The 24905-nt window shown below is 35.7% G+C and overlaps 1 protein-coding gene across 1 annotated transcript in view; it reads right to left on the bottom strand.

Moving 5' to 3' along the window:
* Positions 1–24569, bottom strand: part of LOC136043934 (nuclear transcription factor Y subunit alpha-like) — a 36304-nt gene extending 11735 nt beyond the window's left edge. The window contains exons 1-4 of the mRNA XM_065728995.1: positions 24448–24569; positions 6292–6400; positions 4437–4592; positions 2552–2696 (exon numbers count right to left, since the gene is read on the bottom strand). Coding sequence (XP_065585067.1) covers positions 2552–2696; positions 4437–4592; positions 6292–6354 — 364 coding nt within the window. The 5' untranslated portion in view covers positions 6355–6400; positions 24448–24569. The remainder of the gene's footprint in view (positions 1–2551; positions 2697–4436; positions 4593–6291; positions 6401–24447) is intronic.
* Between the last annotated feature and the right edge of the window lie 336 nt (positions 24570–24905).

Here is a 24905-nt window from a genome sequence, read left to right as displayed (position 1 = left end):
TTTTGACAAAAATAGGACGTTATGACTAAAGAATTAAGACAAAACACAAATCGTTTTCAATTATAATTATTGTAATTGTAGTTAACATATATATTATGGCAATTAATTGTATTATAATTAATGTTATTTATTGATAATTGCTCATTAGTAATAACCGCCGATCCAAAACAATATTACGTCAGTTATTTTTATTGATACTGGCAGGTCGGTTTGCTGCTAATCTCTTTGTGCTGATCCGAAAAATGGAACTTTTTTCTATTTTCAGCAACCAAGAGGGGGATAAGCAGTAGTATACTATATTGTTCCCTACACGTATCTTGAAATACCTAAAACAAAAATTGGAACTTGAAAACTTGAGAAGTATACACGATTCTTCAAAATTTTAAATTTACGATCACTTTAAGAAATAGGCAGTTTATTGGGCAAAATGATAAATTTGACTAAAAATAAAATTGACTGGAAGAGCTATTCCCCCAACCTTAAATAATCGAAAAATTACGACCAAAAATTTAAGTTTTGGTATTTTAGCTTTTGACAACTAGAAACTTTTGAAGGGTGCGTTTTATTGAAGGGCTTTGCAGAAGAACCTCTGTAGAAGGGGTCTTTTAATCATCATTCACGATCGTGTTTTGGAAGCGTAGAAAATGGATTCAGCGACAATTCGGGTAATAGCCTGGGAATCTTGTTTGCACTAATGGCAATCTACTTTCAATCTAAATAGTCAACAAAATGACAATTTTCATGACCAAAATTGGTACCTTGCAAGCCCTGTACCACATTTTCTTTTCTGTATGAAAATGTTTCATAAAATGTTAATGTCAGTCGATTTAATTATTTAATTACTCGATGTGGCGTTAATCATGCCGATTGTACTTTTGCCAATTTTTCTCTGGAGTTTAAGACTGGCGGTCACTAAACTCTTGAATTTTAGATATTTTCAGAATTGATAAAATTTGTGTGTCATTTCTTACCTCTATGTTCCATAAAAAAAAAGAGAGAACCGAAGAATGGAAAGCATGCCCGACTTTTTAATAATCAGGACAGTCTCCGACACAAGCAATGAATAGATCACACTGGTTCCATTTCCTAGTTCTAGTTCATTCTCAGATTTATATTCAGACTTATTTTAAACTGGATCACATAGGTCAGCAGCGTTACCAACACGGTATAACTGTACCGTTTTGGTACAGTATAGAGATCATGGTACAATGAGTTAATTTACAATTTTTTGGAACAACAAAAATTTTCCTGTATATTTTGGTTTCACTTGCTCCTTTCTTACTCGAAAATCTGTTCAAGTTTCAGTTTAACGAGAATTCTCTTCTTGTCAGGGGAAATATTTAACCTCCTTTTCAAATGGTACAAATTATATTCTGGTGATACAATTTTAGTTGGAAAATTGGTACAGTTTATTTCAGAGTGTTGGTAATGCTGCTGGGCGCTTCGCTGACTGATCAGCTCGCCAGCCATGGCTTTAACAACCCCGCTGTTTTAAACACTTTCGAAATAAACCATTTTAAACATATAGTCTACCAGAGAAACACTGGTTAATCGAACATCGACTGGATGGAACTGGATGGAAAAATAAAATTATTTATCAATAAAACATAATATTTGTGTTCCATAAATAAATAAAAAAAAAAACAATAAAAAAAGAGAACCGAAGAACGGAAAGCATACCGGAATTTTCAATAATCAGGACAATCTCAGTAACAATCAACGTATACAGTTTATTGGTTCTATTTCTCAGATTTATGTTCAGGAATGTTTTAAATCGGATCACATGAGACAGTTCACTCGCCAACGTTGCCAACGCGGTACGATTTTACCGATTTTGGTACAAATTAGAGGTCCAGGTACAATGCGGTACATTTGGAAACTTTATGGTATTTTTGACAGCTGACAGTTGACACATGAGACAGTTCACTGGCCAACGTTACCAACGCGGTAGAATTTTACCGATTTTGGTACAAATTAGAGGTCCAGGTACAATGCAATAAATTTGGAAACTTTATGGTATTTTTTTCTGGTTATCGAAAATTTTTAACATGCTATTCGGATGGTACAAATTATTCCCTTGCGGTATAATTTTAGTCCGGAAACTGATACAGTTTGTTTTAAAGCGGTGGCAACGTTGTTGCTGGCTGATCAATTCGCCAACCAAGTCTTCAAAAAACCCGCTATTTTAAAGGCTTTAGTCCAAAAATTCAAAGTAAAGTATCTTAATCATATACATAAGGAACACCAGCTAATGAAACAATGACTGGATGGAACTTCGGAACATAGGACATAACAGTGAAGTATTTGATATTTTTGGACCAAAAACCATTTGTTAAGCTGTTCTCAAAGAGAAGATCAGTAGGGCATTGTAGATCAAGAAGACTAAAGCGTGACTGAACAACTGCTATCCTGCTATTATCTTCCCTTTGAGAACCACATTGCGTCGGCTGGTACTATAACAATACTTGATGAAACAAAATAACACTTACTAGAATATAAACAAAAACACAAAATGATAAGGAAATGACCAAAATATAAAACCAAAATGTACCTTGAGGTTGAGTTTGCTGCACAGTTTCTACATTGGATATGGGTTGATAAATTAAAGTCTGGCCGTCTGGAGTTTGAATAATCTGCGCTGCTTGGGCATTCGAAGGCTGAATCACTATTGGCTGAGATCCATTACTAGATCCCGTCTAAAAAAAAAGTATTCCTGTACTTTAGTCCTACAAATCATAATGAATAAAAATAAAACAAGTAGAATATGAGTCATAGATCTCTAAGCTTTTTATTCTTAGGGATTTTTTAAAAAGTTTATTAATGAAATACATGTAGATACAACAATAAACAATCAAGCTAAATAATGCTTGATTAATATTTAATATTATTTATGCAGCAGATTATGCAAAAGTATTGATATTACAATTATTATTGAATAATTATGAAGTTACTGGCTCGATCTTGTATTTGCTATCGTAAGTGAAATTCGTTACTGTTATCGTTATTCGTTGTCGTAAGTGAAACTCATTTAGCTTTGTTTGGTCGAAGCAAGTAATCAAATAGTTTATATATCTGATACCATATTTTGAGCTGAATTGTATTTTAAGCTGCCACACCTGTAGTTCAGTGCCAAAGGTAAACTGAAAGAACGGCTGATTTTTCTTTCAATTCTGGCCTCTGTGGGCCAGAATTTACCTAAATTTTTATTTATAAATATAAAATGCTAATCAGAAGTCAATAGAAGTTTTTGACAAAAATATAAAGCTGGGAGAGTTTTATTTCAATTCTGGCCTCTGTGGGCAAGAATTCACCTAAATTTTTATTTATAGATATAAAATGCTAATCAGAAGTCAATAGAAGATGTTAACAAAAATATAAAGCTGGGAGGGTTTTCATTCAATTCTGGCCTCTGTGGGCCAGAATTTACCAAAAATTTTTATTTCTAAATATAAAATGCCAATCAGAAGTCAATAGAAGATGTTAACAAAAATATAAAGCTGAAAGATGGTCGAGACGCCAGGATTATGTCATCAAATCATGGCCACCCCAGTCAAAGTATGACATTTGGTTAGCTTCCTTGTTCTTCGTGAATATTGATGGGATAATTTCCTTTTACTTGTAAAACTGAGCACTCCCAAGCCAAAGCTGCTTTTAATTTTACAAGACATCACAGCCTCGCTGGTCCCTACTCTCCCAACTGGGAACCCTACTTCAACATTATTAGAAAATAGTAGCTCACCCTACTCTTTTCTTAAAGCTGAATTCCAAAGTGATGTACTTATAACTAATTTGTAGTTTCTTCTTTTAACTGTAGTGTTCCTCGTTGTGCATTTTATGTTTAATGGGGTGCTTTCTTTTTGCTCATAAAGCTACTAGACCAGGGGGTACCTAGGCCGATGCAGCTTTTAATTTTATGACAAGATGTGGCACTTTCAGTTAGTTTTAGCTCTCATTGGAAACCAACATTATAGACTGTTAGAAAAAGAGTAACCTTAGTCTAACCTTTTTTAAAGCTGAATTCGAAAGTGAAGGGCTTATAGTTTAGCAAACACTTTCTTCTTTTATATGTAGTGTTTCTTTTTGTAAATTTCCAGGTTTTTCTTTTTAATGGGTGCTTTCTTTTTGCTTGTAAAACTGCTAGACCAGTAGGTTACCAGGCCAATGCTGCTTTTAATTTTATGTCAAAATGCGGCAACCTCAGTGGCCCTTACTCTTTCAGTTGAAAACCAATATTATAAATCAGAGCGGGAGTTAGGTTTTTTCTCAGGAGAGGTGGAGTAAATATAGTCTTTGCCACCCTTTGCCATACCACCAATACTGTAAATATTACAATTTGTGCCCAAAAATATTACAATTTAAGCTTGTTTTGCCACCCCCTCTAGCCCCCCCCCCCCATCTAGATCCAGCCCTGGTCTAGACTATTATAAAAATAATACCTGAAGGGTTTGCACAGGTACGACTTGAATTTGTTGCCCATTTAGAGTTATCGTTTGTGGCTGGTTGTTCTGAGCAATAGTTTGGACAATAAGCTGCTGACCGTTGGAAGTTTGTATCACTTGCTGGCCAGTTGATGATGGAGATAATGAAACTACCTATAAAACAAACAAAAAATAATAATTAACGACACATTTTCAAATTTAAGCCAGTTGACATAACAATTCTCCCCTTAAAAACAAAACGAATTGGTACTATTTCAGCTTCTTCAACGATACACCAAATACATCTTTATGTTTCATATTTCTTCTGTGTTGTTTTGTTTTGATGAATATATAGTCTAGGCCCTCAATGATTGAACTTTTCGGCTCGTGTTTCGGTAGAAAATTTAAATTCAAATGAGGGTCATGGCACGATAGGAGACCCAGAGATCGAATCTGGCTGTAACAACACACTGCAGCGCTAACAAAGGCGGATCTAGAAACAACTCCTGGGGGGGGGGCAATGTGACAAGGGCACCAATAATTGACCAAATCGACAAGGTTATTTGGAAAAAAAGATTATAAAACAGAAAAAAACATGGAATGAGGGCCTCAAAAAAATTCGGGGGGGGGCGTCCCCCTGGTCCCTTCTAAACCCATCAGTGATGACCAACGAAAGGACCTTAGTAGTCAAGAAGCGTCATAATCCGATAACTTTTACTTTTTTTATTTTAACACGACAAAGAGTCGGTCTAAATATTTAGTTTTTAGCTTAATTGAGCAACTAATGGTTGAAAATATAATGCTACAGATTAGCTTATATCCTATCTTTCATCTTTATCAATGAGACTGACATAGAAAATTATCTTCTTAGTCCCAAATTTGCTCAAAACTGACAGGGATGTTCTTAAGTTAAGCAAAATATCAGACCACTCTTTCTTCTCTACAAGATCATTCGAATGCTAATATTACACCTAGCAATGATTCTCCACGTGAAATTTTTTATGCGATTTTATTTACGAAGTTGATCGAATTGGCCCCTGAACGAACCAGTTAACCTATCTTTAACTTTTACCATCATAGCATGTCTAAGACTAAAAAAGCTGACTTGCAAATCTAATTGAATCCAAAATAAAGAACAAATATTATCAAATTTTGTACATGTACTGTAGATAAAACAATAAAAAACATGAGCTAATCAGATTTTGTAAACAAAATAGAAATAAAAAATCATATCGCTTTTATCGAAATAACTCAATCCATTTACGATTTATGATGTGATCTATTGAAGGCTGAGTTTTGTCCAAGGGAAAGGAGTAGCAAGGGCCAAGGCCCGAGCAGCTGACAATCTTGCCTGACCATAATCGAAAGTCATCAAGGGTCGGGTCATATATTGTGTTTAACAAGCACTAACGTTAGCGCAGTGATGAAGTGTCAGTAGTAGTAGGTATTTAACATTCATTGTCATGTTCCAAAAAAAAAATAAAACACTGGCAAAATGAGAACCTGTTGAGTGGGAAAGACTGCATCCAGGGAGGCTAGGGGGTTAAAGCCCCTCCCCTCCGGTATGTTGTCCAGTTCGTAAAAACGTAGAAAATGAATATAAATAAATTTTTGATACGGTTTTTTAGTTTTCTTACCCCCCCCCCCTGAAAAAACACTGGCAAAATGAGAACATGTTGAGTAGGCAAGACCGTGCCCAGGGGTTAGGCAGGGGGCTTTAGCCCCTCCCCCTCCGACATGTTTGTCCAATTTGTGAAAACGTAACAAAAATGAATATAAACAAATTTTTTATGCGCTTTTTAGTTTTTTAACCCCCCTCTCCTCCAAAAAAGGGCAAAATGAGAACACGTTGAATAGGTCATTGTTCAATTACCTGGGCTTGTCCTGCTTGCATGACTAGTTGTGTAGCTTGTCGACCACTGACGGTGGTCACCATTTCCAGCTCTTCTCAGACAAGGATTTGTGAATTGCCGCCTGATTCACTATAACATAAAACAAAAATAGAATACGGTTTTCTTATATACGAAAAATACAAATAAATTTAAAAAGTTAATAAGTATTCAAATGTTTTGATTATTCAAAAGGAATCAAAGTTGGACGTTCTGAAACGTTTTACAGAAAACATTTAGTCAAGAGTATTAGGTGAAACCAAGGGCGCATCCAGTTCGGGGGGGGAGGGGTAATACAAAAACTGAAAAAACGCATCGAAAATTTGTTTATAAGTATTTTCTTACGTTTTTAAGTCAGACAAAAATTTTCGGAGACGGGTTCAAACACATTAGCCCCTCCCCCCATCCTTTGGATACGGCCTTGACTGAAACTATTTTAACGCCGTTGAATATTCATACCCTTTTTTTTGCTTAAATTATGACGAGGGCCGATGCCATATCGCCCCCGGATGCATAAAACGTTCGTCAGTACTTATTTGTTACCCAGTACACACTCGAGAATTTGGATCTAAAAAATCAGACAATAACCGGTTTATTGCTGTTTGCATACGGTGACAATTAGCTTCGGCTCAGTGGAAAACTACAATGTACGCTCGCTAGCTATATTTTAGTAAATATTTAGTTGGTAGTTTAGTTAGGTTACATTTTGCAGGCAGCCCCGCTATACTTAACGCCTAATGTGCAAATATACAGCCCAAATATTATCATATCTATCTCCCAAGCGTCTCAATTGTTTCGACCCCGCACCTGTAGATCCAAATTCTTGAATATATACTGGCTAACAGATAAGTAAAGAAAGTTCTCTCCATACAATTCTGGAGAATTGTATAACTTTTTGACAAAAATCAAGTGGAATTGTGCGGTGATAACACCATGTTGCGAAAAGTTGGCAACCTTCTCGGGCGGAGGTTCACTAGCCAGACATTGGAAGAAATTTCGGTACACTTGTCTTATAACCACCACACTCAAGATCTCGTATTGCAAACATGAGACAACAACCGGTTTTCATGGTCTTTAAACCAGACAATATTAGCTACGTTTCAGTGGGAAACTAAATTGTAGCTATATTTTAATTAATCTTTCCTCTGTGGTATTTTTCCTCGTGTTGGTATTTTTCCAACTTTCCATGTTGGAAAAATACCAACATGTAGTTGGTATTTTGGTTCGGTTAGGTTAGTTTAGGTTACGTATTTAATATAATGCGGGCTGGGCGCCCCCCCCCCCCTTCCATAATTCTTAGTTGTAGTTTTCATAATTTTGTTTATAAAGTATTACATTTTCATCATATTTTGTTTTATTTCATTAGCATTAACCAAACTTCACTTTTCGACAGAACTTGAGTGTGGTGGCTATAAGAAACAAGTACCGAAATTTTCTCTGTCATCACGTCGGTATCAGAGCCAATGAATCTGTCAAATAAAACTTTACTCAACTTGAGATAAATTTCCAAAACGCATAATATAAGCAACAGAAAAAGAACTGTTTTCTGGTTCTATAAAGATAATAACTTAACTACCGTTTTCTAGTAATTTCAAGTATCAGAAATAAAAAATATTGGACAACTTATTTTTGGATAAAAAAATAATTTTGAAAAGAAATATTAAAATTCCAATTAAAATCAATTTAGAGAAAACTAGTGAAGGTTTATTTTTCATTTGTGTCCTCATTAAATCGTGCTTGGATTGAATTGCGAGCATGCGCAGATGGTTTTACAAAAAACTGGTTTCGACGGTGTAAGTACAAATAAATCCAGTTTTCAGGGGTATGTCACTTGAAAGTTGATTTGTAACTTTTTTGTATAATTTTTAAGTAAATGTAAAAGTACTATTGATAAGAATATAATTGGCAACTTGCACTGGGAAACTGAAATCCGTACACATGTCATAAGACAGAGAACTTATACGAAAATTGAGGTAACTATGGGGGAAAGTTGCAGATTTTAAACAAGAAGTAAGGGTCCCTTATTTTATATTTTAGAATTTTATTAATTTTGAATTTCCGGAAATAGCCCTGACTTTGATGATAAACTGCCAAACCGCCTTAGGTTTCAAATCATTAGCGAATAACATTTGCTTTCCTGTTCTCTTTTTCAATCCTAGTATCTAATCCTAGTGGTTAATACACTACGCAAAGCTACTTTAATTCTATCGTTATATTCATTCATCCGTAATAAATCAGGCCGACAAAAAAGGTACATCCCAGAAAAAAAGAAATCGATATGGCTATTCGCTTTACCAATAAATTCCCCTCATACATCAACATGGACAAAGCGTTATAAAATCCTAGAAGGTTTTACAGGTCACAAAATTTTGCAGGGTATATTCTCTGGAAAATACCGAGACTTCTCTCAATTCTAGAAAGAATGTTACCCAAGTGAAAATAGGCCTTGTTATGTCAAATCAAAAGACTCGAAAGGACCATTTACATATAAAAGGCAACAATGATAGTGTATTGGTTCGCGAGGGGTTGCCCACTTTCAAAATCTGTGGAAACCAGATGACGCGCCATGTATCGTATTGTTTTCGACTCCTTGTTGGTGTTTTTATTCTCTGATTTTTTTCTCTACTCTGACAAAACCTAAAGTACAAGAGATGGAGCCACCTTGTTCCAAATAATAGGTTGTCGATACTAGTCTCTACTCTTATACTAGGGAGGGGCGAGGGGGAATGTTGTTTCCAGGCACAGCCTCTGAGGAGGCGACGAACTGAGTTTTTCTTTCTTTTGTCGTCAACGCTATGATCTGCATAAGCGATGGGGGGATATTTTCCCAGGGTGCTGAAAACCCTAGCTACTCCTCTGTTCCTATATAACAATGTTCTTCTGAGTTAGTTTCTACGTTGGCTATGGAGAGTCAGTTGTGTTTCCACCCTTGCATCCAGAAACAGTTATTTCGGGGCACAAACAACCAATCCTGAGCATTTTAGTGAGAAATGCCCACTGTCAACACATCTGCCCATGCTAGCATTACACGTTCCTACTTAATGCAAATAATCGGGGGCGATTCAAAAGGCGGCATATTACAAGTATAGAGAAATCAAATATACATAGAAGACAAATGCCAACTTTTTGGATTGTTGATTTTGGAACCCGATTTCGCTTTTTCTGAGTCAACGGTTTTCGAAAATCGATAAAACTGATAGTGCAGTCATCTGCACTATTTGGTGCACTATAACACTTTTTCGGCAAATGCGAAAATGGAGTCAAATTTGGTGTACGGTATATAAAAAAGTTTCATAATCATCAATATGAGATTTTTACGCTTCTCGTCGTCATGACCCCCACTTTTTACCAGACCATCTTTCGCTAGCTAAATTGTCGATTTTGAGACCTAATAATTAGTTGGCCTGAATCTGATCGTCGCTGGCTCCATCCTCTGATAGGTCGGCCTTAAAAAGTGATTGCAACATGTTTATTAAAACATGAAAGATATTAGAAAAGGAAAATCGTCTATGAAATTAGTTTTCAGCGGCCGATATTTAGATCCCTCTTGGAATAAACTATTATCACGAAACTGACCGGTCAACGGTTTTCGACAATCGATAAAACTAATAGCGCAGTCATCTGCACTATTCGGTGCACTATAACACTTTTTCGGCAATCGATAAAACTAATAGTGCAGTCATCTTAATAATTTACAACGGTACATAAAAATCGGTTGAAGTCAGAAAAGACGAAGTGGAATATGATTATACCTTGTCTATTTAGCCTTCTATATATTTGTAATATCTTAATGGTTGCTAAAAAGTAAATGAGAAACAACTTTGGGGTGTTTTGGAGGGGCTGCCAACTCCTCGTCGACTGATTTACACGTCTGAGCACAATTTGTTTCGCCACAAGTAAACTCACTAAACTTCACATCAAATGTAAACACTGCGATGTCACGTCTCCTCACACCACGCCTGGCAGGAGCATCATGGGCGTACAGGATTTTTGACAGTGGGGAACTCTTCGGGTTTACTGTCTAAATTAACCAGGTGTTTGAAGAAGTGATGCTTTTTAACGATTTCAGGTCACGGCATAATTACTCGTGTATTATTCAGAACACATTCAATAAGTTGCAGGTACATTTTATGAGAAAATCCGGTTTCATAGCCACAAAGACAAAACTCAACTTAGTTTGCTACGCATAGTGATAGAACATGGATTTTCAAATGAAGATTTGGGATTTGCCAAAGACTGAAAAAGAGGCAATTATATTTTTCCAGGATAAGGGGTTGTTCCACAACAAAGCAGTGCGTCAAAGGACACAACATGACTTTGTACTCTTACGAGAGGGAGTATTACGAGAAGGAACGCATAGTGATAGAAGATATCTAACCTAACTTCACTTATTGAGTGTGTTCTGGATAATACATAAGTACCAAAAAATGATTTGGACAAGCTTCTGGAAAGCAAATAAAAAACTGGGATATGAATTAATAAAAGAGATCAAGAATACTTAGTTTACTGAAATGGTTTAAGAAAAAGGAAGATACTAAGAGAAGGGGTTACTTCGGGACCGGGATCCAGAAGTTATAGAAATTGACGATTTGAATTTTTCATATAATACATCACCTTTTTCTGCGTTCTTTCAAAACCACCCAACCCAAAAAACAAACAATTACAAGTGGAAACACAAGGGAAATTTTGGTACTTGTCGGTTATTGGAAACACACCCAAGAAGTGAAATTAGGTTAATCTTAATGAAATATAACAAAACATGATGATAATTATAATTAATAATAACATGATGATAATTTTACAATACTTTAGAAACAAATTTAGTGGAAACCTAACCCAAAAAAACCTAACGTAACCTAATCTACCCCCCCCCCTAATGTGCAAACATATAGTCCAACTTACACAAGTCCAATGCATTGTATCATCCATCACTTGTTTCTGTAGCTATGAAACCGGTTTTCTGAGATGTATCCTAAACGTAATTTTTGACTGTGTTTCCAATAACCGACAAGTAACGAAATTTGTTCTAAAGACAATGGAATTCTAAACTATACATAATATTTCGACCCTTTATCCAAGGGCCGTCCTCAGCACAACACAGACGAAAATATAAAAGAGAAACTTCCATTAAAATACGAACTTCAAAACTAAAAAATTTCGGTCCTAAGACATAGGGCCGAAAAATTCCCTTGGAGATTGGAATTTTAGTATCTTTAGAAAAAAATATCTATTGTTTCTACTTGTAATTGGTTGTCTACGACACGGTGTGGTCTTCGTTGCTATTGAGCCCCCAAAAATAATTGTAATTATTTTGACCTCCAAATAATTTTGTGTATACACCAGCATTTGAGAATAAATTTTGTCTCATAATCTTTTTCATCCCCCTTTACAAACAAAAGCTTTGAAAGTCTGGAATTTGACTGTCTTTAGAGAAAATTCCGTATTGTTTCTACTTGTAATTGGTAATCTACGATACGTTACGGTCTTCGTTGCTATTGAACCCCCCGAAATAATTTTAATTATTTTGACCCCCAAATAATTTTGTGTATACACCAGCACTCGAGAATAAATTTTGTCTCATAATCTTTTTCATCCCCCTTTACAAACAAAAGCTTTGAAAGTCTGGAATTTGACTGTCTTTAGAGAAAATTCCGTATTGTTTCTACTTGTAATTGGTAATCTACGATACGTTATGGTCTTCGTTGCTATTGAACCCCCCGAAATAATTTTAATTATTTTGACCCCCAAATAATTTTGTGTATACACCAGCATTTGAGAATAAATTTTATCTCATAATCTTTTTCATCCCCCTTTACAAACAAAAGCTTTATATGGATATTGAACAACCCCTGCATCTGTTGTTCTCGCTCAAACTGAAGGGCGGATACTTTTTTCTTTCTTCACAGGAAACAGGTGATAGAGAAATACTGAGGTCGACAAATCAATATTTGAAGGAACGTTGAACAAAATCTAAAGTTACAGCGCTCTACTAACTACTCCATTATAAGGAATAAATGGACCGCTAAACTATAACAGAGCCATATGCAGGGGATGAACCTTTATACCCGTGTCACCTCTCACACAAAAAATCTTGATTTTTTTATTTTTCATGCACACATTTACCCAGGAGAAACAACTAAAATTTTACTATCTTTATTATTTCCCCAAGTGATTTCTCTTGCATTTTTTTTAATTCTGCCTCCTACCCTGAAAAAAACTGTACGATCCTAGCCTCTGAATATGGGTGGTTAGCCCTCTTTTGAGGAGAAGTAGAGAGGCGGACATAGCTAGTTTGTAGGAGTCATCCAAGAACACTAATATGCCTGAAATTGAGTGAAGAGTGTCACTACACCTCGTTAGGGGGGTGACCTCGTTTTCACCTCTCCAGACTTCTTTTCACCCTGGGTTTTTTGTTTGCAGTCTCAAATGGTTTCAAGCATAAGCCCTTGTTGTGATTAATTTTGTGATTATGGTTGTAAATTTTATTATGTTACCTAACCTTTTATCTTTTCTTTCTTTACACATTTTATATGGCATTTTATGTGGCTCTTATCTCTTTTTTCTTTATGTGCTTTTATATATCTTATACGGATAACCTGGGGCATGTTATCCGTATGGCGGGAGATAGACTCCCCAGAACTGTACTGGAGTGGCAACCAGAGGGAACCCGAAGAAGAGGGAAGCCGAAGAATACACTTCGTCGTACGTACCAGCGGGACCTAAAACACATCAATGCGATAGTCCAACCCCAGTGGGAAGACGTCTGGGCAGCAGCACATATGAGGGACGACTGGCGGCTCTTTTTGGATGCCCTGGGTGCCTCTGGCGGCACAGGAGGAACTAAGGTCTAAGGTAAGGTACCTTACATGTCCTTTATTATGTTATATATGTCTTTTTCTATTGAACCCAAATTGTCTATCACTCAATTTTGCTTAATTCTATCCTCTACTAGATATTTACTAGTTCACCGTACTTAGAGGTGTTTATTGGAAAATGAGTTTTTTACACCCACCCCCAGTATTTTGTTTTGCAACTAATGAGCTCAAGATACAGATTTATCCCCACTACCTTATCTTCTCGTGACTTTGTCATTCTCAAGTCATGCCTCAAAAGGAGACGATGCTTATTTAGAGGGTACAGGTCTCCTACAGATCATGCACATTAGGCGTGCACCACACATGGTGGAAGTAAGAAACGGGTGGCAGAAGTGTGGCACACGTGGTGCAAAGATGCGCGGCATGGCAGAAGTGTTTAAAACCCGTTTTACGGCTTTGCAGATGTTTTTAACATGACAAGTATCATTCCAGATAAAGTACTCAGGCATTTTGCAATCTATTTAAGAATTATTGACATCTAAGCAAGTAGGCTGTTGAAGATCCCCATTAAATGGTGATCCTTTTTCTAGGAAATCGATAACAATCTGGGTGTCTTTACAGTCTCTTAGCTGCCATGGCTCGGACGTTTCCATATGTTGTTCACTAGTTCCATAGAAAACCTATGACAACCCTCAATCAGAAGATTTAGTGCAGAGCAGACTGGTCGAGAACCCATAAAGACCTTTGAGCCTCTGTCATACCACTTCCATCGGTAAGGCCACCAGCCGTTTTGAGACAGAACATGAACTCCTGTTCAATGACAAGATCCGTGGAGAGCCCAGCCCAGAATCAATCAGAACGTCTGATCACATGCATCCCAGTCTGGAAGGCTAGATAAACGGCAGGATGGGTTTCATGGAACTAGACCATTCGCAGGAGGTAAAGCTGACAGGATTTTGTGTAATTATTGTGCCCAGATGCCGCCAGATAAGGTAGCATGTCAGAGGTGGATCTTAAGTGGAGATCCCAAGACTCAGTGCAGAATGGATACCATATGGGAGTATCGGAACCATAGTTTCGAGGTTCTGTACTGGAGCAATTCCAGTCTGGAACTGATGCAGGGTTTTGTACTAGGGCAGCTTGTTAGATGGCAGATATATCGAATGACATTTTTGTATCTGTAGATGGCAAGATATCAAAGACGGGCATTAAAGTGACTTAATAAATGATTACATGGGGTAATTTTCAATTGTGACTTTTTAGCTTATGGCTTTATCCGACAAATCACTTGTACAAAACGTGGGACGAAACGTTGTTATAACTTATGTCATACGAAGGTAATGAAAGTGGTGTAGCTACCTTCTATGTGTTAACTGGTCTTCTAAACGAGCCAACCATAATTTATGAGCCCACTTAGTTTTTTTTCAACAATCGACGAATTGGCGGACAATAAGTGTTAAAAGAAATATGTCAAATGAAAAAAAAGTCCATATACATGAATATGAAACGGGTTTTCTAGTAGACACTACATTAGGTTAATTTGATTGTTGGAATCAGCTCATATTTTATGTCAGAATAGTTGCCTTCTGATAGTAGGGTGAAAAAGAAGTCACAACGATGAGAAGGGTAAAATCACATATTGATGATTATGGAGCACTTTTCTGGTACATTGTACATCAAATTTGCTTTCATTTGCCTGTACTATAAGCTAACTATAACTGATTGCAGAGCAAACTTCTCGAATGTAGTCGGGATAATACACAAATACCTTCAAAATTGTGCAATACTCAAACATGATGTTTTTCCGGCAAAAACATTAGGCCCCCTAAAATAAGCTGCACAGACTTAAATCTAACTCGCTTCCCCCGGAAAGTGTTCTGCGAGTGTCATTGACTAAACATGATAACCATTACATATGTTATGTAACAGCAAACTCATGTAACTCATGTTATGTAACATAATTACATAATCGTTACCATCTCACTTTTCTTAAGAAAGGATTATAAAGAAGCTACTAAAGCATTTCCGGTGCAGAGTTAAGCATTATTTATTTTGTAATACTAGAAAAAATTTAGAAGTCGTTTCACTGGTTGAGAAATAGGTGTGGCATTTTACCGATTTTTCTTAAATAAACCAATAACACCTTTTTAGGTTGAAAAACAACTCTTAGGCCAATAACATGCAATATTTATGTATTGCATACGAAGGCACGTACGCGAAAATATACTGGGGAAGGGGGGACAACTTCCAAGATAAACCCTAAATAGGATATTTAGGCGACACATCTGAGACAAAGAATAGTAGTGAAAATGTCCAAATTCTAGGGGAAGTACAAAGTCAAAATTTCCTGACCGGCATGGAGATTCCATGCACTGTTTGAATTTTCGGCTGTTGACATTATATAATCATTTTATTGGGCAATTCATTCAGTCAGTTTTCTTGATTTCATCGAAAACGGCAAATTAGGTAAAAAAAAAAGAGGTAAGGGTAAGAAACAAAAGAGGTAAAAAAGATCAGGGGATAAAAACGATCGCAAAAAGGATAAAAGTGTAACTAAAATAATAACAACAGCAACATTGAGAAAAAAAATGTGTCACAAAAATACATTTTCAAAACATGAACACTGTCGAAAATGTTCAAATATTTCCCTAGATATCCTTTCAACCGCCCTCAGGAGGAATCCACCTGGGGCCCTACATCAGGGGGAATTCCCTTTATCATACTACCTGGGGAAACATAAATCAATGTAGAACATGAAATATTTTATTCTACATTACAAAAAACGGTGCTTGTGTATTATATAATACACACTCGAGAACTTGTATTGCGAAGATGAAACAATATCCGATTTTGCCGCTGTCTATTCCAGACAATTACCTTCGGCTCGTTTGGAAACAACATTATAGCTATATTTGAATTAAATATTTAGTTGGTATTTTGGTTATGTTAGGTTACGCATTTAATATAATGCGCTCTGTGCGCCCCCCCTTCCATAATTCATTGTGGTAGTTTTCATAATTTTGTTACTAAAATATTGTATTTTCATCATAAGTTGTTTTATTTCATTGGCATGTACCAAACTTCACTTCTTGAGTGTGTATTATACAATACACAAGTACCAAAAAACGGCAAAAGTAAATGACTTTATTCTTGGACTAAATTGATTCTCGATGCTTATAAGGCTCTTGGCCCTACCTCAGAAGGAATTCCCCATTTCATCCTCCATCGGAAATCATAAGCCAAAATAAAATATTCGATTCTACATTATAAACAAAAAAAAATTAAATGGCTTTATTTCTTGTAATAGAACAATTCCCCGGACATTTGTATAAAATCCCTTGGTCCAATCTCAGAGAGACATCCCCATATCCTCCTTTTTGAGCAAGCATAACATATAATATTCAATATATTATTCTTTATACAAAAAGACAAAAACAAATACTTTTATTCATTTGGAAGTAGATTCCGCACTATTGCTATGGGAAACTGCTTTGTCAGGGATCGATACCTGTAATGATGACGTCAAGGGTTTCCCTTTCATTTTCTATAAAGCGCTATGTTTAATAGAAAACGGAAATGAACAAAGCCAGTCCTAGACGAAGGCTTTAGAAAAACTGGAATTTAAGTCAAGTGCAGTAATCTTGATTTAAATGTGATTTTTTATTGACAAAACAGGATAATCGCAGTTGTAGCAATAGCTGCAACTTAGTATAGAGCCGTGATTCCCAACACGGGGCACATGCCCCGCCAGTGGTGCATGGGAATATTTTGGTGGGTTATGGGCAGGACTTTCACCCTTTGGCTGACTTTACTTAAGAGCCTTAATTTTGAAAAAAAAAAATTATGTAGACGAAATCAGGTTCAAATGCATTTAAAGAGAGAAAAAACATTATAGTATTGAAATGATGTTATACATCGTGTAAAATATCTTGTATTCAGATATTATTTTTCATTAGGATAAAATATGCCTAGATGACCACCCAAAAAAAAAATACCAAGTTAATGACCTTTTAAGCTTCCTTCAGGAGAAAGTACATAAAATTCTTAATAACAAACTTTTAATATAAAAAAAAAAATATCAGGATTTAGAAATGCCTAGGTGGGGCATGGCCCAAAAAGGGGTCGGGAACCACTGACATAGAAAAACTAACAGCCCACCGTAACCGAAGAAGAATATAAATTTTAAAATCTAAATAATCCAACATTTGAGACTGATTCAGGAATGGTAACTATTTTCTATTTTAAGTTTAAGTTTTTTTTTCAAGAATAACAAAATTTTAATATCATGAGGGGCGCATCAGGATTTTAGAAATACCTAGGTGGGGCATGGCCCAAAAAGGGTCGCGAACCACTGACATAGAACAACTAACAGCCAACCATAACTGGAAAAAATATTATAAATTTTAAAATGTAAATAATCCAACATTTGAGACTGATTCAGGAATGATAACCATTTTCTATCTTAAGTTTTTTTTTCTGTGAAAGTTTTGCTGACATTCCATAGCTGATGTATTTAGCTCTTTTGATTTGCAAAAATCTAATTTTGAAATTTAGTGCACAGGTTTCTTTTTAGATTGAAAATTTTTTGAAATTGGCTGAGAATCGTTGCACTTCCCATTTTATAAGCAAGTTCAGGTTCCTCTCTAAGAAACAGTCTGAGTAATACCTCAATTCTAGCTCGGTGAATGAATAGATCTCAGACTAATGAATCCATTGAATTAATCCTTTTGGGGCAAGATACAGATGCAGGCTTGTCGCAAAACTGCTTGTTTCAGAGGGAATATAGCCTTAAGCTTAAATGTAAAAAGTAATAAAATAACCAAAGTCATGGAAAATTCAAGAAAGAGATTGAAAACCCTCGAAAACGGTGGTGGACCGAAATAAAAAGTACATCATTGAAATCACTATAGAATCACTGATATCATTGGAATCCCTATAGAATCACTGATATCATTGGAATCCCTGTAGAATCACTGATATCAGTGGAATCCCTATAGAATCACTGACATAACTGGAATCCCTAAAGAATCACTGATATCATTGGAATCACTGTAGAATCACTGATATCATTGGAATCCCTACAGTTTAAAACCCTTCATCGGAACTTTTCCTCCGTCCATCTCAATAACTGAAAGTTTTCCGCGATCCATCTTAAACATCGAACCGGGGGGCAAACTGAGGTCTAAGTAGTTGCCCCCTCCCCCACAGCAAATTACGCCCCTGTATAGGAGGCGTTAGTCTTTCGCTTGTTTGTGGTAATTTCTGTTCTTTTTAACTGTTCATTTAGACTTAATTATTTCTTGCCATTTCTGCTCGTTTGTGGCAATATTTATTTACTGATAGTCATTTATGTTGCTTTTATGCTTGAATTATTATTTGGCTGTATTTCTGCTCGTCTTTGGTTTAATGTAGTTCTTTACTTTTCTTTAAAAAACTTCTTTCGTGACAAAAGCTTCCTAATTGATGCTTGACAGCATCACAAGATTCGCTGAAATTAAACTTTCGCTCCAAAAACTTTTAGTAGTTGGCAACTAAACATTAAGGGCGGAATAGACCCCCCCCCAAAAAAAAAATCTGTTGGATAAAATTAAACCAAGAGTAGGAAAATGTAAGAGAGCATGCAACATAGCGTAGCTGAAGTAGATGCAAACCTTAAAAGGGAGAAGTCGGTCGTCGGAAAAATTTTTCCCATGGGAATTTTTTTTTTTCTTTTTTTTTTTTTTTTAGCGTTATCCAAAGGGTTATCCACATTCAATTGTAATTTACTCAGGCGAAACTAAATTTCATCAGGATGGGACTGCAGAAACCCGTTCGAACAGAGCCTATGACGAATCAAGGGATTCAGCAAACCCGTTCAAACCCGTTCGAACAGAGCCTATGACGAATCAATTGGAGATATATATTGTTAGGGCTACATCTGCGACCATGAGGAGGGGAGATGCGCTGTCGGAGAAGTGACTAAGATATTTGGGAATAATAAAAGGCAAAGGTAAGACCACGGTATTGAATTTTACGATCCCTACCGGCGGTGCAGATCTCCGTTTTATGGCCCTTTAGCCAGGAAGTGCAATTGGAGAGGGGGGGCATCCATGGTTTTTTAAGTCCTTCCTGTTTACCTTTCTCAGATTCTTCCAGGTACCCGTTCAGATTTAGGTCGATCTGACTGAGCTTAGAGTCACTCCACGGACACCCATTCAAAGAAATTAACCAGCGAATCCAGGACTCGCATCCCTGTCCTCGCGGATCAAGGGCCTTAGGGATATAATATAAATAAGGAACTTATTGTACCAAATTAATTTGCTTAGCATGCTTCAGAAGTGGCAAAAACTATATATTTACCAAAAAATAGCCCTCTAACTTGGTAAAATGGATAGAAATCAGTTCAATTTTAAACAATTTAGAAAAATAGCCAAAAAACAACTAAATTTAAACAAAAGGCACTAATGACTGAAAATTTAATAAAGTCATGTTGATAAAAACAAAATAAGAGTTGTTTTAGTAGTTAAATTGGAACGGAATAAAACTTTATAATTACGGGTCTTAACTTTCAAATGTATGTTCACCTGGCTACCAGATGTTCGCGTTTGAATAAAAGCTATCACAACAGCCTGCATAAAAGACGAGGCAGCAGTGGTATCAATTTAAAAAAAACGTAAGGGGGCGGGGGGGAGTTTTTCAAATTCAAAGGGAATAATTTTCTTTTCAATGAAAGTAAAAAAAAGGTATTTTCAATGAAAATCCCCCCCAAAGGGTATTCCTGAAAATCTAGGAGGGAGACGGAAAAAACTAAGAAACGAATAAAAATTGGGTAAAAAAAAGTACATGCTGCCGTACTTAGAACAACAGCATTTCTCAGTTTTATTTAATTTTCTAGTTTATGCATTTTAAGAGAGTCAAATAAATCTTTATTTTTCTATACTCCCCATCCTCTGTTTGCCAATTATAAGATTTCTTACCTTTTGTGTTACTATATTGCGTGTCGTTTTAATTTGTAATTGATCAATAATCTAGTTCTATGCTCATGTTTTTTTTCGTTGACTTAAATATTTTGTGGTTTTATGAGATTTAAAATAGGAATTTAGCTTATATATACTGATTTATACTATTATATGTACTGACAGCCATGTTTAAATAAAATCTTTATCAGAAAAATATTATCTTAGTTAATAACTTCAGATTAATAAAAAAATAAAGATGAATTTAAAACAGTACTAAATGTCTTAAAAAATAAACCTTTACACTTTTTCAAACTATTTGAAAGTAATAATAATAATAATAACTTAATTTTAACCCATGTCATACCAAAGTCATGACTAAAGCGGAGAAATTGGAAGTAAAAAAAAACAGTTCAATCAATACAAAAAAAGAATTAAATAATGATACAATGAAAATCGGGGAATGGTGAGACAAACTGTCTGTGCAGTATGGTCAACTTTGCTGTATTCATATAGGACATCAAATTTGCTAGTATTCCTATACCAAGGGGACAGGGGATGGCAATTGGGGTGCCTACTCCCTAAAGCTTTAAAAATACATTTAAAAAAATTCTGAAAAAAATCAAATCGCTGCCCTCTTCTCCTAGTGATTGCAAAATAATTTCTTTTTTCTTCATTTATCAAACAGTTCGTGGTAACGAACTGTAGTGAGGAGCAACCCGGCTCAATAGTAACCGAAACTCTAAAAAATGGAATTTTGATCCCAATAGTTACATCAAAAGAATTGCATTTTAATGCTGATTTTAAATATATAAGTTTCATCAAGATCTATTACACCCATCAAAAGTTACGAGCCTGAGAAATTTGCCTCATTTTAGAAAATAGGGGGAAACACCCCCCTAGTCATACAATCTTCACGAAAATCACACCATCAGATTCAGCGTATCCGAGAACCATTCGTAGAAGTTTCAAGCTCCTATCTACAAAAATGTGGAATTTCGCATTTTTTGCCAGAAGACAAATCACGGATGCGTGTTTGTTTGTTTTTTTGTTTGTTTGTTTTTTTTTCCAGGGGTGATCGTATCGACTGAGTGGTCCTAGAATGTTGCGAGAGGGCTTATTCTAACGGAAATGAAAAGTTCTAGTGCCTTTTTTAAGTGACCAAAAAAATTGGAGGGCACCTAGGCCCCCTCCCACGCTCATTTTTTCCCAAAAGTCACCGGATCATAATTCTGAGATAGCCATTTTATTCACCATAGTCGAAAAACCTAATAACTATGTCTTTAGGGACGACTTACTCCCCCACAGTCCCCGTGGGAGGGGCTACAAGTTAAAAACTTTGACCTGTGATTACATATAGTAATGGTTACTGGGAAGTGTACAGACGTTTTCAGGGGGATTTTTTTGGTTTATGGGGGAGAACTGAGGGGGGGGGTTACGTGGGAGGATATTTCCATGGAGAAACTTCTCATGGGGGAAGAGAATTTTAATGAAGGGGGCGCAGGATTTTCTAGCATTATTTGAAAAAACAATGCAAAAATAAATATGAAAAGTTTTTTCTACTGAAAGTAAGGAGCAGCATTAAAACTTAAAACGAACAAAAATTATTACGCATATGAGAGGTTTACCTTCTCTTTATATATTACTCTTTACACCAAAGTATTTTTAGTAATTTCAACTATTTATTCTACGGCCTTTGTGATTCAGAGGTCATTCTTAAGGAATTGGGACAAAATCTAAGCACTAAGCTATTACAATCTTTTTAAAATCTAAGCTCTTTACACTACAGTGTAAAGAGCGAGGTATCGACGAGGGTTGAACCCCCTCATATACGCAATAAAAACATACGAATATAGAAGTTCGTTACTTAAGTAAATTCGTAAGTTACGTGTATTTTTTACCAATGAAAACGTTTGTAAAAAATTAAAAGTTCTAGTTGCTTTTTTAAGTAATCAAAAACTTGGAGGGCAACTAGGCCTCCTCCCTCACTCCTTTTTTCTCAAAACCTTCCGATTAATTGCAATTAATTAATATGCAAGTTTCGTTTTAATTATTTATGTGCGGAGAGCCAAGATCGAAACATGCATTAATTCAAAAACGTCCAGAAATTAAATAAAAAAAAACAAGTTTTTTTTAAATGAAAGTAAGGAGCAATATTAAAACTTAAAACGAACAGAAATTACTCCGTATATGAAAGGTGCTTTTCCTCTTCAACGCCCCGCTCTTTACGCTAAAGTTTCTACTGTTTTAAAAATAGAGTTAAGAGAAAGAGTCAAACTTTAGCGTCACCCTTATTTAGGGTGACTACCAAGTCACCCTAAATAAGTCTGAGAAATAAAAATAAGGCTCAAATGAGAATTTTAAAGATGGGTTAAGAAAAAGGAGCCTAAGAGCAGTGACATCAATTAACGAAAATCTGGGGAGGGGGCAATTTTGTAACTTTCCAATAAAAATGCTTTCCAATAGAAAAACAATGCACGGTATTTTTGAAAATCTAAGGGATGGGTATGGCCAAAATCTAGGGGGCAAGAGTCTCTCCCCTCCTCCAATTGAAGCCCCTGCTTAAAAGGCTCTGATACATTCAACATGCTAAAACACACTCTAAATCGCTATTAAGCTGGATTTAGTGTTGTAAAACTCCGCAGTTAAAAACTTGGCTGATAGATCTACTAGGTTGGGCTAGCCCTACCCAAACGTGTCGCTTTGTTTTACGAAAACGCAGAAAAAAAACATTTCCCAATTAAAGTACCGAAGAAAGTTTTTCAATATCTGGAGGTGGGTCAAAAATATAGGAGGCAAAAGCCCCTCTCCAATTGACGCCCCTGTCTAAGAGCCTCCAATCCATCCAGCAGCCTCTCGTTATAAAGATGGATTTTGTGATCTGTAACCCCGCAAAGTACAAGTTATCTACGTCGGCCTACCACCAAGTTAGCCTAGGCGCATAGCCGGATCCAAGCTAGGCTAGTCTACACGAAGAAAAGAAAAACGAGCCTAAAAGAGAATTCTAAAGATTGGTTAAGAAATAAAATAATTAGCGCCTCCAATCGATTCAGAATTGAAGCTTATAGCCTATTTTTAGAATGTAGTTTATAGTTTTGGCAATTTTGCTGATTAATATAGGCTAATTGGAGGCCGAATAATTTGCCACTTTTTTAGGGCTCTCGTCAGACAGGCTTTGGCTGAATTTGAAACAAAGTATGAACGAAAAAAAATTACAATAGCGGTTTTTGGTGTTAATTACTATTTTTGAGGCTGTTTAAAAATAATAGGCCTAATCGAAAGCGTTTTTAAAACAATTCTAAGAACCTAAAGGAGGCAAGTTGTTCGGAGGAGACTAATTCAGCCTAAATGAGCCTAAAAGAAAAATTTCAAGATTGGTCAAGAAAAATGGAAATAATAAGAGGCTCTGTCCATTCAGGATTGAAGCTTATAGCCTATTTTTAGAATGTAGTTTATAGTTTTGGCAATTTTGCTAATTACTATAGGCTAATTAGAGGCCGGGTAATCTGCTACTTTTTTTTACGGCTCTCATAGGACAGACTGCCTGACGTTTATAAAAATAACTCTAAAACCCTAAAGGAGGTAAGTTGTTCAGAGGAGACTCACTCAATTTTTTGAGGTTATTTAAAAATAATAAACAAAAATGTTTTTAAAGCAATTCTAAAAGACCTAAAGGAGGTAAGTTGTTCGGAGGAGACTCACTTAGCCTAAAAAAGAATTATAAAGATTGCTTAAGAAAAAAGGAAATAATAAGAGGCTCTGATCTATTCAGGATTGAAGCTTATAGTTTTAGAATGTGTTTGACAATTTTGCTGATCAATAGAATTCGAGGCTGAGTAATTTGTCGACTATTCGTTTCTAAAACAATTATAAAAACCTAAAAGAGGCAAGTTGATTTGGTGAATTTTCAATAAGGAATAAATAAAAAAAATATAATAGCGACTTTTGGTGTTAATTAATTACAGTTTTTGAAGTTATTTAAAATAATAATCGAAAACATTTATAAAAAAATAACTCCAAAAAACCTAAAGGACGTAAGTTGTTCAGAGGAGACTCACTCAATTTTTTGAGGTTATTTAAAAATAATAAACAAAAACATTTTTAAAGCAATTCTAAAAAACTTTAAGGAGGTAAGTTGTTCAGAGGAGACTCACTCAATTTTTTGAGGTTATTTAAAAATAATAAACAAAAACATTTCTAAAAAACTTAAAGGAGGTAAGTTGTTCGGAGGAGACACACTTAGCCTAAAAGAGAATTTTAAAGATTGGTTAAGAAAAAAGGAAATAATAAGAGCCTCTGATCCATTCAGGATTGAAGCTTATAGTTCTAGAATCTATTTGAAAATTTTGCTGATCAATAGAATTAGAGGCTGGGTAATTTGCCGACTTACATTGGGCACTAATCTATCCTCTCTTTTTCAAACGATTGGTCGAGATATTGAACACAACGAATAGGATATTCTCCTCTAACTGCATTGGATGCATAAAGGGCCAACAGCCAGACAGAAGAGGTGGGAGAATATCCAAAACATAAGCGATTTCACACTCTTTCCACCTCTCTTACTAAATTTATTTCATGTTTTAAGTTTTATTTTAATTTTTATGTAGTTTTGAATATAGTATATGGTTAAAAGTATTTTTGTTATTTTTACTTTTTTATATTTGAGATTTCAATCGTCTGTCACATGTGAAGCTACGTTGTTGTCCCGTTTGGTTTATAAAATGCCTTAGGAAATAATCTGCGTTACGTCATCATGTAGACACTTTTTCATGGAGAAGTTGTCAGATGCTTTGTTGGCTTTTAATTTTCTGAATTTATATAAATGAGAGAAATGTTAAATAAATATTA

This window comes from Artemia franciscana, chromosome 2, assembly GCF_032884065.1.
Source record: "Artemia franciscana chromosome 2, ASM3288406v1, whole genome shotgun sequence".
Lineage (NCBI taxonomy): Eukaryota > Metazoa > Arthropoda > Branchiopoda > Anostraca > Artemiidae > Artemia > Artemia franciscana.
The sequence above is the reverse complement of the archived record's forward strand: the minus strand, read 5'-3'. Positions and strand labels throughout refer to the sequence as shown.